Source organism: Daktulosphaira vitifoliae, unplaced genomic scaffold, assembly GCF_025091365.1.
Source record: "Daktulosphaira vitifoliae isolate Bord-2020 unplaced genomic scaffold, ASM2509136v1 Scaffold_2, whole genome shotgun sequence".
Classification (NCBI taxonomy): domain Eukaryota; kingdom Metazoa; phylum Arthropoda; class Insecta; order Hemiptera; family Phylloxeridae; genus Daktulosphaira; species Daktulosphaira vitifoliae.
Window position 1 is genome coordinate 18,323,752 of NW_026099573.1, and position 13,960 is coordinate 18,337,711.

At 24.2% G+C, this 13,960-nt stretch overlaps 1 protein-coding gene across 5 annotated transcripts in view; it reads left to right on the top strand.

Moving 5' to 3' along the window:
- Positions 1-13,960, top strand: part of LOC126898574 (uncharacterized) — a 140,683-nt gene that overhangs the window by 92,002 nt on the left and 34,721 nt on the right. For 3 of the 5 annotated variants that reach the window (XM_050672777.1, XM_050672776.1, XM_050672778.1), the window contains 3 exons: positions 1,122-1,277; positions 10,132-10,287; positions 11,271-11,441. In XM_050672777.1, coding sequence (XP_050528734.1) covers positions 1,122-1,277; positions 10,132-10,287; positions 11,271-11,441 — 483 coding nt within the window. Of the gene's footprint in view, positions 1-924; positions 1,049-1,121; positions 1,278-3,235; positions 3,407-5,474; positions 5,928-10,131; positions 10,288-11,270; positions 11,442-13,960 lie in introns of those variants that run through there. The other 2 variants (XM_050672780.1, XM_050672782.1) reach the window with 2 other exon arrangements.

A 13,960-nucleotide genomic window follows, 5' to 3' on the forward strand; every position in this document is an offset into this window, starting at 1 on the left:
AAAAAAAAAAAAAAAAAAAAAACACATCTTAGTAAAACCAATAACTTCTCAGCTTCGCATCGAAGCTAAAAATGACTAGTCGATAGTTAATTTTTGACCGATATTTCAGAAGTTAATAACAATTTAAAGTGAGCACTGGAGGTGAGACGTGACTGTTGTTATTTTTATCATTAGACATTTTTTGGTTTCACTTCTCCTCACATAGGTATGATAGTGTTATTAATTCCTGAAATATTGGTCAATAGTTGTTATCGATCAATAATTATTTTAATTAGATTCTTATGACCTTGGAATTTTGTTTAAAGATTACTATATTTTGTATTATCCGGTTCTCATAGTAATGAAAAAAAGACATCAAATCAAAAATTGGATGTCAGTGATTTCATATCTATTGAATAATAAACTTTAATAGTTTAAACAATCTTGTAGATATTTTACTAATAAATAATATTTTTAATAAAATATTTGTAAAAAAATTTCCTTATTTACGACAAAAATTAAAAAGAAAATCTATTATTAATAACAAACAAAATTTTTCGTTTCAGTGAAAATATTATTATTATTATTCAGTAAAATAAATTGAATAACATTATTTTAGTAGGCAAAATATTATTAAATTCATTAAAAAAAAAATACAATCTGATATGTTTGAATTTAACAAATTATTATATATATGTGTAATGAATAGATGCGTAGATAAGTATCTTATAGAATTAGTTCATATATATATATATAATTATTAAAATTATTATTTACTTCTTTACTTATATATTTTTCAATTATCATTGTAATGATTTTTGAAAAAAAATAAAAACACGAATAATATTTTATAATTTGATGTTTATATTAGTAAATATGAAATATTTTATTTCACTATATACCTAGCTCTGTTTTAAGTAATGTTATATATAACTAATTAAAAATTTTTGATTCTTATTAAGTTTATATTGTAAATATGTATAAATATGTTACGTTTTGTTTACTGTTTATTGTAAATTTCATAATTGCAAGTGATTTACAATCAGTATTTCGTCCTAATTTACCAGCAGTAATTTAACATTTTAATAGTTCTAAATTATGATTCAGCAGATGTTTCCTTTTAAAAGATTTTTTTTTTGTAGGGAGAATTCAAAGTAAAATATAACTCTATATATTCTTGTGGTTCATCAGAAAAAAACTTGCTTCAATGGAATGTATTTTTTAGTAAAAGGACTCCAATAATCACAGATCTTAAAGGAAACTTAACATATTTGGTTCCCTTTGATAATTCAATTATGGTAAGCTTTCCTAAATTGCCAAAATTATATAAATTTGTAATACTACTACTAAAAAAACAAATATAACATAGTATTTTAAATGAAATATTATTTTTTTCAAAGTTGTAAAATACAATTGTATAACAATAACGGCATTATTTTATCCTAAAGACTCAATTCGCGTGTTTGAATCTGAATAATAATCAGCAAACTAAAGTATTTTTTTTATGATATTTACTATATTGTGTTATACGTTTATTGTAAATTTGGACAATTATTTTTTTATTTGAAACTTGCATATTTAAATAGATTATAAAATAGAAAATAATCTAAACAAGAAAATGACTGAACAATTATTAGATAATATTTTAAGATACGTAATTTTAATTTTTTTTTTTTTTTTTTAAAAGAGAAAATTGGCTGAAATACTGTTATTTTATTTAAATAAAATGTACTCACATGAATTCGTTAGTGAGTGGACTGTATGAATAAATTAAGGATGACTTTTTAAAACATATAACAATTAAATGTATTTTACTAGTATCATAGAATCTTCTGTATACTAATGTCGGAACTTAATATTAATGCTATAAGGACGTTGACATAGTCAAATTATAAATTATAAATGTAAGTAAGTCTTTGTAATTGTAAGATGAACAAGCATTGTACTTACCGGCTAATTGAAACGGCCGATGATAATGTTGAATACTGAAAGGATCAATTGAAGTCAAATGCAAGTAGCTGACCGACGTGTAGAATTTGCTGTAAAACGGTACTGTGATGTATCTCAGAAAATATATAGATCCAACAGCGATATATTGAGCGCACAAGGGTGCGAAAATCGCAAAGGTGATATTTTAATATTAAAATAAAAATAATACAAAACTACTGACTTGCAAGCACTATAGAGTTTATAGCTAAAATTCGCTAAGATGGTGGCGACTGTAAAGACATACAGAGACGACCGACAACAACTCGATGTAGCACAACGATAGCATAAATAATCGCAATACAATTTCTTGTCAGAACATTCAACCGTTGTGTATCCAATATTGTTAAGTTAAAAATATTGAAAAATAGAAAAAAAAACATAAAAATAAAAATTCTTTGTTTTTGAATGTACAATTTGAAGTTTTTTTTTAATTACTAAAAGCTTTTTAAGTTTTAAAAAGAAACTTGAACCTTAATTTTTATTTTTAGAAAAGCATAATTTTTTTACTCTTATTACTTTAAATATACATTATATATTATGTTAAACAACAAATTTACTTTTTCAATAAAATTTATTAAAAATATATACTTATAGCAATTAAGCCGTATTAAAATAATTATTCATAACAACACAAAATAACTAATAGATAGATTTGTTGTATATCTTAAGTCTATTGTACAGTATTTTTTTTCTCGTTTTGAGAATTTTTTTATAATAGTTAAATCTGAAACTTTAATCTATTTTTATTTTATTAACTCATTAAAAATATTTATATTATACGTTGCTTTAATTTTAACATAAGTTCTCAAAAAAATTAATGCAAGATCGCAACTTATCAATGATAATATTTTAGGATGCTTGAAGTGCCAGTGGTGTCCAAATAATTATATAAATATAGAAAATATCTATTTTGATATAAAAAAATAATAAAAATAAAATTAGTGACAGAACAAAAAGTATGTTTTAAACATAGAATAAGAACTTATAAAAAACTTGAAATTTAAAAATATGATAATTGTATGAAAATGTATTACTACAGAATTTAAAAAAAAATTATGCTGTTAAAAATTTTGAAAATGTTTAATAGAGATATTTTCAAGTTTTTTTTTCGTGATCATTAATTATTTCTTAATTATTTTATAATACATATTTTTCAAATTGTGCTTGTATTTCATTGTAAACAAATTAACTGTTGTAATATTAGAACGATATAACAATTTTTTAATATTATTAAAGTAATGTAAAATTTTTATAATACTTATTTTAGTTCACAATAAACTTTGCTGTAAAAGGTACAAACAATGCCTGGATTAGTAATGCTCACATAGTACCATTCAAAAAAGCTTGTGAAACATCAAAATTGGTATATGGAGCAAATGCCTGGGGAGAGTTTCTTACAGCTTTTAAAATACCTAAACCTGGATGTCCAATTAGTCCTGTGGGTTAAGTGAATAATAATTTTCTAACGTGATCTAACATGTTTTGACATACGAAATAACTTTTGATTTTCACATTAATCAATTCGAAAGTTAAACATTTTTTGTTTAAGCTTTTATAAGAAATTAGGAGGTATTAATATTATGTACTATAATGTTTTTGTCCATTACTACACGTTCTCATATCCAAAAATTAACTTTTATAAATTTTTTTATTTTAATTTTTATTAATTAATTCATAAATTTGAAAAATCATGTATTATAACAAATTCTATTTAGTAGAAGTTATTAACCTAAAATTTTGAGATAAATTTCTTTATTTCTCGTAGATATCAATGAAAAGCATCATAATTAATATTATTTGAAATCTGTTTCCTTAATTACTGAATACTCTGTATATACATTTTTGATAAACCGATCACCATGATTGGTTTATTAAAAATCACTCGATTAATGATAAAATAAACACAATACTAAAAAAAAATTTTCATTTTTTTTAATTCTATATATTTCTTGATTTATCAGCTAATAAATACTTCTTATGATCATCCCTTATTACTTATATGGGTATCAATTTTATTTTTTTAATTTCAACAAACATATTTAATTAGCTTATAAAAAAGGAAATAATCTAATTAAGAAATTACTGGTCGATAATAACTTTTTTTTAATAACTTAAATATTAGCTGACTAATCAAGAAATACATGGAACTAAAAGATATCATAATTATTTTTCCAGTATTGTATTTATTTTTTCATAATAATCCATTCACCCTATGCAGTGATATTTTTTTTAATCTGAAACTTTACCTGCAATCAGGTAAAATATTTTTAAAATATACAGATGGAACAGATCTAACTGACAACTCATATAACTTATAATCTACATTACTTTTTTTTTAATCAATTTATTATAGAACTATATTTAACATATGTCTTATGTTATTTATCGAAATTACAAAAAATATTTTTTAAACTTTTTTTAAGATTTGAAGATAGCAATTTTATAGATAAGTTTTAAAGAAAAATTTTTATACCAAAAACTCTTTTTGAAACTCAGTAGTTATGTCTATACGGCATTTTAAAGTTTGTTAAATTTTGATTTTTTTACAATTTTCTTATCGTATCAAATGTTAGTCTATATTATGTAAAGTACAGAGTAAACACTGTCTAATTATGTTATTTACTGGTAACAATACTCGATTTCTTTTCCATAAATAATTTCCATTGCCACAGAAATGATTATGTCTAATCTTTATTACAAAAGTTAGAAACATTATCGTATGTTAACTACAAGTGATCGATGTATAGCCAAGTTAAAAGTGATAACAATTATTAATTTGAGTGATTCTATTATTGATATCATATTATTATAAGATATTTCTTGTTAGGATATTTGATAACAAATGCACTTATTCACTATTACTCATGTTTAAATTTATGAAACATGAACCAATTAAAATCATGTTTTAGATAACTTTTTTATAATATCTTTTTAATAAACTCAATTTTCATGGAATATAAATCATGTACTGTTACCAGTAAATAATGTATTAACTGTTTACTTCCATACTTAACATAAATTGGAGTAACATTTGATACCATAGGAAAATTGTAAAAAAAAAAATATTAATAAACTTTAAAATGCCATTTAGACGTTACGACTGAATTAAAATAAGAGTTTAAATAATATTTTTATTTGCGAAAAATTTTAAATAATAAGATAAAAAAAATTACAGAGATTTTCTGTCATTTTTTATTAATAATCAGTTCATGCACAAAGACTACTAAGACTAGCAGAATTTGATCTTTATAAAGTATTAAATTGTTTTAGTGGTACAACATTTATAGGAAACTTATTATATTATATTCTTTAGTATTAAAATAATAAAATTAAATAAGAAGAAATATTTGATTGTATGAAAATTATCTTAAAAAAAAAAAGAATTCTATTTAAAAAAGATTAACAAAACAAATTACTTAATAAAAAGTTATTTCGTGCGTGTCATATTGAGTTAAATTATTCATAGTGAATAAGCTAAGTTACTTATTATTAAAAATATTTTTCAGGGTGTATATGAATCATCTGGATTTAACATGAATTCATTAACAAATCTTCGATATCTTCCTAAAGCGTTTTTTTATGGAATATATAAGCTTAATATTACTTTTATAAGTGCTTCAGATACATTTTTAGGTTGTATAATTCTTTGCCTTGATGTTGTTCGACCCTGGGAATAATAAGCAACAGTTTAGTAAATGTTTTAAGTCTCGTATTTTTATTGAATTATTCAGTTAAACAGATTTAGATATACTTTTTAATTACTACTCTAAAAGAGAAATTTGAGTACAATAACTATTATGTCAAAATGTGTGTGTTTTTTTTAATTTTTGACAAATTTGTATTTGTTAACATAAAAATTATAGCTAATGTAAGTAACAAATAATTAGAATTTTCAGTGATTGTATTTTTTGAATTATGTTAAATGAGTGGACAAAAATCATATATGATCGTAATATTGATAAAATATTATCTATTAAATTTACTACTAATAACTATTATAAAAATATTGATGAATCAAATAAAAAAACTAAAATAATATAATAAGATTAAATTGTTTTTAAAATTTAATACGAAACCCAGATTTGTAGTTTTGAATACATTCAATTATTTATGAATTTATAAATAATTAGTATAATTTGTATTTTTTTTGGAGATTTCCCCCGTTTACGGGAAACAAGAGAAATGTTTTCAATTTTTGAGGGTAATTTCTTCGACTAGATACGATTTGTGATCTTTTTACGTATCATTGAAAGAAATCAGTTCGGTGAGAGCTGAGAAAAAGTGGTAACAGACACAAAGAAAAAAAAAATAAAAATACATCATAGTAAAACCAATACCTTATCAGCTTCGCATCGAAGCTAAAAATGAGTGAATATATGGGTGTAATTGATCAAGGTATGGTGTGTTTTGGATTTTGTACAAATTTCTGACCATCAAGTTTCTATCGGTCGAATTTTCAGCATAGGTTAATTATTGATGATTATTTTAGGAAGCTGAGGTATTCTTGCAGTGACCTGAGGCCTCATGATCGATACCCAGTCAAGGTAATTTACTTAAAATTGGTGGATATAAATATAATGATCTATTGCTTTATCGTTATTTACTTAGATTTATAATATTCTGCGTCGTACAAAAGTGAATAGCGTCTTTTTCAATCAATTTCTTATATACTTATATAATTTTTGAGAGATAAATAAATAAGTTTTTAACACATAAGTGTAAATAAATGTCGCATTATTATGTGCTGACGACAACACGGGGTCGTTGCTAACAATTTTTGGTGTAGATAAGAGGATTCGAGCAAAACTGAAACCGTATTCTAGATTGAATCCGAACGTGTTCGTCCATATGTGAAGCAGAATTAAGCTATTTTATCTCATTTTTGATTACCACCTCCCTCTCGAGATGTTGTCGTCAGAGCTTTTAGTGATTTTTAGTTTATTGTATTAAAGTGAACATAACATGATTATTATTTTAAAATAAGATGTCAAGCTCCCACTAAAGAACTGTTAAGACCTACTAAAGAACCAGCAGTCCAACCTTGACTCTAGCCGCACACACACACACAATTTTAACAACACGGCAGATATAAAGAATTTACACCAAGTGCAGTTTTCGAATATTTATTTTTTATTTACGGAATTTAAGAAACACAAAATCAAATATAATACAAAAATTTAACACAATGAATAATTAATCCTGTTCGAATTACAAAGTTTCACGCTCTACAACCTTTTAGCCGTAAACAAGACGTTCCTTATTAAAACGTTCATCCTTACTACTTTTTTTGTTCCCTTTATTCTTGTTCCCATCATTGTTGATTTGCTTACCTGCATTCTCTCTTTATGAGATATTATTTTACTTAAGAATTTAAAATTGCTTATTACAGTGATAGAAACCTTATACTATAATATTATGCAAGTTAATTTAATACGTTGTCAGCTATTTACTACAATTGCTATAATTTTTTAAAAATTGAAATGAAACTTTTTGAATCAATATAATTTTTTTTTTATAAATATTTTATATATACGTTTTTGAATAAAAATGTAAAATTTAATGTATTTTTGTAAAATACTTATTTGAAAGTGTTTTTAAGAAATTAGTGTAAACACTGCATTGGTGTATTAAGAAAAAGATGGTTAGGAGACCAATCTCCTCTAATTTTTTTTTGAAATTATTTATTTTGACTTAAAACCTTGTGATAAAAATAAATAATGAAGAGGGTAAAAGGATAGATTAAATTGATTGAGTTGCTTTGGATTCATCCATATCATTCTAATTGTACTTCTTACCCATTTTACCTTATTTCTTAATACTACCTAGCTCTTTTTGTATTAATTCAGTATAACTATTTTCATTTTTATTTTAAAACACCTTACAAGGGAAGGCCGTAGTAGCGTCGTTACTGATTTAAAAAAAATTATAAGAATCTAACTGATATAATATAAAATGCTTAATAAAGTAGATTTTTAATTTCGACGCGAACCTAAGAAGGTGATTTTGGGGAATTTTTTTAGGTCTGTCCATAAAATTTGTCATCTCTCACTGGAGTGATTTTAATAAATATCACGTCAAATGAACCTAAATTAATCCAGATAAACTTTTTTATTATCCATAAATTGAAAAAAAAAACTCTTAATTTATGAATGCATACTAATATCTAAAAACTAAACTATTGTAAAAACAGGCGTATTCAAAAAATATTTTCTTCATTTTAAAACTGCTATAACTTCTTTTTAAATTATTGATCCTAAAGAAATTTTAATATAGTAGTATTAATCAGGTATTCTTTAATGAGAATCCAATTAAAAACTTAAGTACAAGAAAGGTTGGAAAAACATTATACACCTATGTTTAAATTTTTTTTTTTTTTAATTTCTGAAACGACTGCGTTCTTCAAAAATACATCAAATTAAATATATTTGAAATGCATTATAAAATAAAAAAAAAATTTTTCCCGGTAACATAATATGAAGGATCACAAACAGAAGGATCAAAATTCATAGATCAAGAACCATTTTATTAATCAAAAAATAAATATTTTTATGGAATTTATTATATAAAACTTTTTTTAGTTTCGATTATATATAAGGGTGTTAATTTTATTTTTTTAAATAACAATATAAATAATCAATTTTCTTATTTCATAAATAATAATCTAATGATTAGATTTTAATCAACAAAATAACTAGTTGGTAACAACTTTTGGGCAAGTATATCTGAAATAGTTGAACTTTTTATGCTATAGAGAAAGGTAGAGTATTGTCGGGAAAAATAACAACACCTGCATTTCACCTCCAACCATTACAGAAGCATTATAAATTGAAGTCAATAATCCATCCAAAATTACCAGCAGTAAAATAATATATATAATCTTATTTATTAAAAATTTAAGAAGTATTTTTATTTATAATATACTTTAGATATAAATTAACAGTGAACACAAATTAAAACAATTTCTATTCTTATTGTTCAACAGTCAACTGCTTCAATATTAGTAAATTATCGCCAACAGTTACATATGAATGAACGACAATGTGACATATTAAAGACCATTTTAATTTGTAACAATGATTAAAGGTTATAAAAATTATAGTGCTGATAGTTTCAACTAACAATGGAATTATCTTCTAAACTGACTAAAATTGTAATTTTAAAAAAATTTACATTCTTACCTCAGATATATACATTTATTTTTATAGATTTTTAATTCTTCAAATGTTCTTGAGTAAATGAAATAAAAATGTACAATGAGTAATTGGCGTCTAGCAGATATACTAAATATATAATTAATTTGTTTCAAATAAGCTGAAAAGCATTTTATTACAGTGATATTAATAACTCCCAAATATCAATCAACACTAATTGAAAGAATGCTTCAATATCATTTAACTGAATCCCGACTGCACATTACTTTTTAAGTTAATCATGAAAAGAGTGCTTAAATAGTTACAGTTTAAAAGTCAAAAGGTATTAAATAAATTATATTGCCTTTAATTTCAGTTTCCAGCGCAGAACTCTTCTGAAACTGAACAAACCCAATAGCTTGTTAGTTACGCATCAAAGCTAAAAATATGCGTTTTATAAAAATGAATAAAAATATTTTATGTTAAAATTCAGTGATTTTATTTATAGATTAGATGACATTTTTTTACTTAACAAAAATTATATTTATTATTAAAAAAAATTATTAGTTCAATTTTTGTATGTACAAATGTTTATATGTAAACGTTGTGCAGATAATTGGACCATTAAATCCTTTTGTGTATGTTTATTATTATTAGTTGTAAAATTCTTTTTTTTTTTTTTTAATTATACTAATGATTTAAAAATAAAACAAATTGTATTATAAAAATATTACAATTTGACATTTATATATGGAAATATATGTTATTAACTACGTATTTTGTCATTCACTTTGTACTTCATAAAATTTTTTATGTATAATTGATTAAAAAAAATTGTTATATTTTCATTAAGTTAATATTTTAATTATGTATATATTCGTTTTCTCTTGGTCATATTTTGTTATAAATATTATAATTGCAAAAGAATTACAACCTGTATATCGTCCTAATTTACCAGCAGTAATTATTAATTTATAACAGTTACAAATTGTGATTCAGTAGATGTTTTATTTTAAAAACAATATTGTTGTAGGGAGAATTTAAAATGAAATATAACTCTATATATTCTTGTGGTTCATCGGAAAAAAATTTGCTTCAATGGAATGTATTTTTTAGTAAAAGGACTCCGACAATCACAGATCTCAAAGGAAACTTGACATATTTGGTTCCATTTGATAACTCAATTATGGTAAGCTTCACTAAACTGCCAAAATTATATACATTTTAATACTACAACTTTAAAAAAACAAATTTAACATTATACAATATTAATATTTAAAATTTATTAGTTGATTAATATATATATATATATAATATATAAATAAGTTTTATATAATATTCTTCAAGTGTTCTTTTCAAAAATAAAAGAACTTGATATTTTGCATCTTTTGTTATTGAAAAACGTCAAAAAAAAAAAAAAAATTAAAAAAAATCTATATTTTTCCAAACTGTTTCTAAACATTAATGAGTTTTGGGAATATAAAAATAAATATTAGAAAAATAAACTATTAGATAATATTTTAAGATACTTAAATTTTTTTTAAAAAGTGGAAATTGTATGAAATACTGCTATTTTATTATATTTAATAAATTGGAAAGAAAGTAAAATCATAAAAATAAAAAATGTTAGTTTTGTATATAAAATTTTAAGGTTTTTTTAAATTACCAAAAATTGTTTAAGTTTTAAAAAGAAACTTGAACCTAAATTTTTATTTAAAAAAAATCATAATTTATCTATGTGTTAAACAAAGAATGAGAACTCAAAAACAACTTGAAATTTAAAAATATAATAATTTTATGAAAATTTATTACTACAGTATTTAAAAAAATATTATGTTGTTAAAATTTTTTAAAATGTTTAATAGAGATACTTTCAAGTTTTTTTTTCGTGATCATTAATTATTTCTTAATAATTAAAATTATTTAATTATAATTTAAATCAATTAAGTTTGCATTTAAATTCATAGGCCCAAGTTGGAGTATCTAGGCGGACTTAGTTAAAATTCCTCAAAGTAATGAAAATGACATGTTTCAAAATTATTTTATAATACATTTTATTCCAATTGTGCTTATATTTAATTGTAAACAAATTAACTGTTGTAATATTAGAACGATATAACAATTTTTTAATATTATTAAAGTAATGTAAAATTTTTATAATACTTATTTTAGTTCACAATAAACTTTGCTGTAAAAGGTACAAACAATGCCTGGATTAGTAATGCTCATATAGTACCATTCAAAAAAGCTTGCGATACAACAAAAATGATAAATGGGAAAAATGCTTGGGAAGAGTTTCTTACAGCTTTTAATATACCTAAACCTGGATGTCCAATTAGTCCTGTGGGTTAAGTGAATAATAATTTTCTAACGTGATCTAACATGTTTTGACATACGAAATAACTTTTGATTTTCACATTAATCAATTCGAATGTTTTGTTTAAGCTTTTATAAGAAATTAGGAGGTATTAATATTATGTACTATAATGTTTTTGTCCATTACTACACGTTCTTATATCCAAAAATTAATTTTTATTAATTAAATCACAAATTTTAAAAATCATAAATGATAAGATATTTTATCTAGTAGAAGTAATTAAGCTAGAATTTTAAGATAAATTTCTTTATTTTTCGTAAATATGAATGAAAAGCATCATAATTAAGATTATTTGAAATCTGTTTCCTTAATTACTGGTCACTCTTTATATACTTCTTATGATTATCCCTTATTACTTATAAGGGTATCAAATTTATTTTTTTAATGGTAACAAACATAGTTAACTAGTCTATAAAATAGGGAATAAACTCATTAAGAAATAACTGGTCCATTAAATCTTTTAGACCAGTATTTTGGATGTTATTGACAATTTTAAGTAATGACTGAAAATGGGGAGTGGATGCTACTATTTTTATCACTAGTCATTTTCCGACCGTATTTTCGTGCCGCCTAGGTATAAAAATGAGAATAAATAACAAAGTACTGGTCCAATAAATGTTATCGGACAGACATTTTCTTAATTAGATTATTGTCTATTTTCTAAGCTAGGTAAATATGTATGTTGTTATTTAAGGGATGATTCTAAAAAATAATTATTAGCTGACTAATCAAGAAATATATGGAACTAAAAGATATCATAATTATTTTTCCAGTATAGTATTTATTTTTTCATTAATCCTGTGGTTTATAATAATCCATTCACCCTACGCAGTGATTTTTTTTTTTAACTGAAACTTTACCTGCAAACAGAGTAAAATTTTTCTAAAATTTACCTGATAGCTTCAAATACAATGTGCTTTGAAAATAATACATCACATTTTAATTTTAATGATTTGTGTATTTGATATATCTTTATGAACCATAGCAAAAATCAATTTTGTCGTTAAAAATTATTTCTAACGATTCTAGGAGTAAATTTTGAAAGTTTAATGGAAAATTCTTATTATTTATTTGCCATAAAATGGGGAATGGATTAAATGAAATTTTGACTGGTGGATTTTCTTTTTTGTTACATCATTTTTTAATTTCAAAATTATTTTTAGTTATAGGTGAGAGTGATGCTCAATATAGCAGAGTTCTTATTATTGCGTACAGTCGTAAAAGGCGACTAATGAGGTTACGTCAGGTCAAGAGCCGGTTGGGTTGGTTAAAAATTATTGTCAAAAAAGTAAGAGGAATCCTGAACAAAACTTAGGCAGATTGTTCCATCTAGGATGTATGTGAGGACAACAGAATGTAGTTAAAAACGAAGAAGGCCTAAGGAATAAAGTGTTTGATACCAGTCGGACAACTTGTGCGGTAGCTGTTTCACCAGTCATGTGTATAGGTCTAACCAACGCTTGTAGTGTCAACGGTGTAGGGGCATCACCACTTAACTCTAGGCTGGACTCATGTATGAGGGAGGAAAAAAATAGATACAAAGTAAGAATAGGTTCTTGAAATGTTGAACATTAACTGGTAGGAGTAGAGAATTAGTAGAAGTATTGAAGAGGAGAAAAGTAAACATTTGTTGTGTGCAGGAAACTAAGTGGAAAGGAGAGAAATCAAGGGAAATAGGTGAGGGGTATAAAATAATATACTCGGGTAAAACAAATACAAAAAATGATGTGGAAATAATAATGAATGACAATAATAAAAATAAAATAGTTGAAATAATAAGAAAAAAATTTGAATATATTAAGTGTCTATGTATCACAAGTAGGATGTGATGAAATAGACAAGAAAGTGTTTTGGAGAGAGTTGGATGAGGTGATGCAAGGGGTACCTGGCAATGAGGATGCTGTGATAGGTGGAGATATGAATGGACACGTTGGTAATGAGAAGAAAGGATATGAAAGAGTACATGGAGGGTATGGTTTTAGTGGGAAGAATGAGGCTGGAGAAAGAATCCTGGATTTCGCAGTATTGTATGATCTTGCTGTGGTTAATACTTATTTTAGAAAGAGGGTAGAACATTATATAACTTATAAGAGTGGGAGGAATAGATCACAAATTGATTATTTTACGTGGTAGAGAGAGAGTGTAAAGCAAGTAAAAGATTGTAAAGTTATACCAGGCGAGAGTGTAACTACACAGCGTAGACTGATGGTAATGGAATTTTGGTGTACCGGGAAAAGAATATGCAAAAACAGAAAGAACACGGGAGAAAAATTGAAAATCCGTTGGTGGAAATTGAAAGGGGAAAATAAAAAAAGAGTTTGTAAAGACGGCAAAAGAGAGGAAAGTATGGAATGTCGAAGATGACATAAATGTAGTTGTATTAAAAATATTGCAAACGAGATTGTTGGTGAGAGTAGAAGTAGAATGCCAGGGAATAAGGAACCTGGTGGTGGGATGTGGACGTTCAAAAAATCATAGAAAGTAA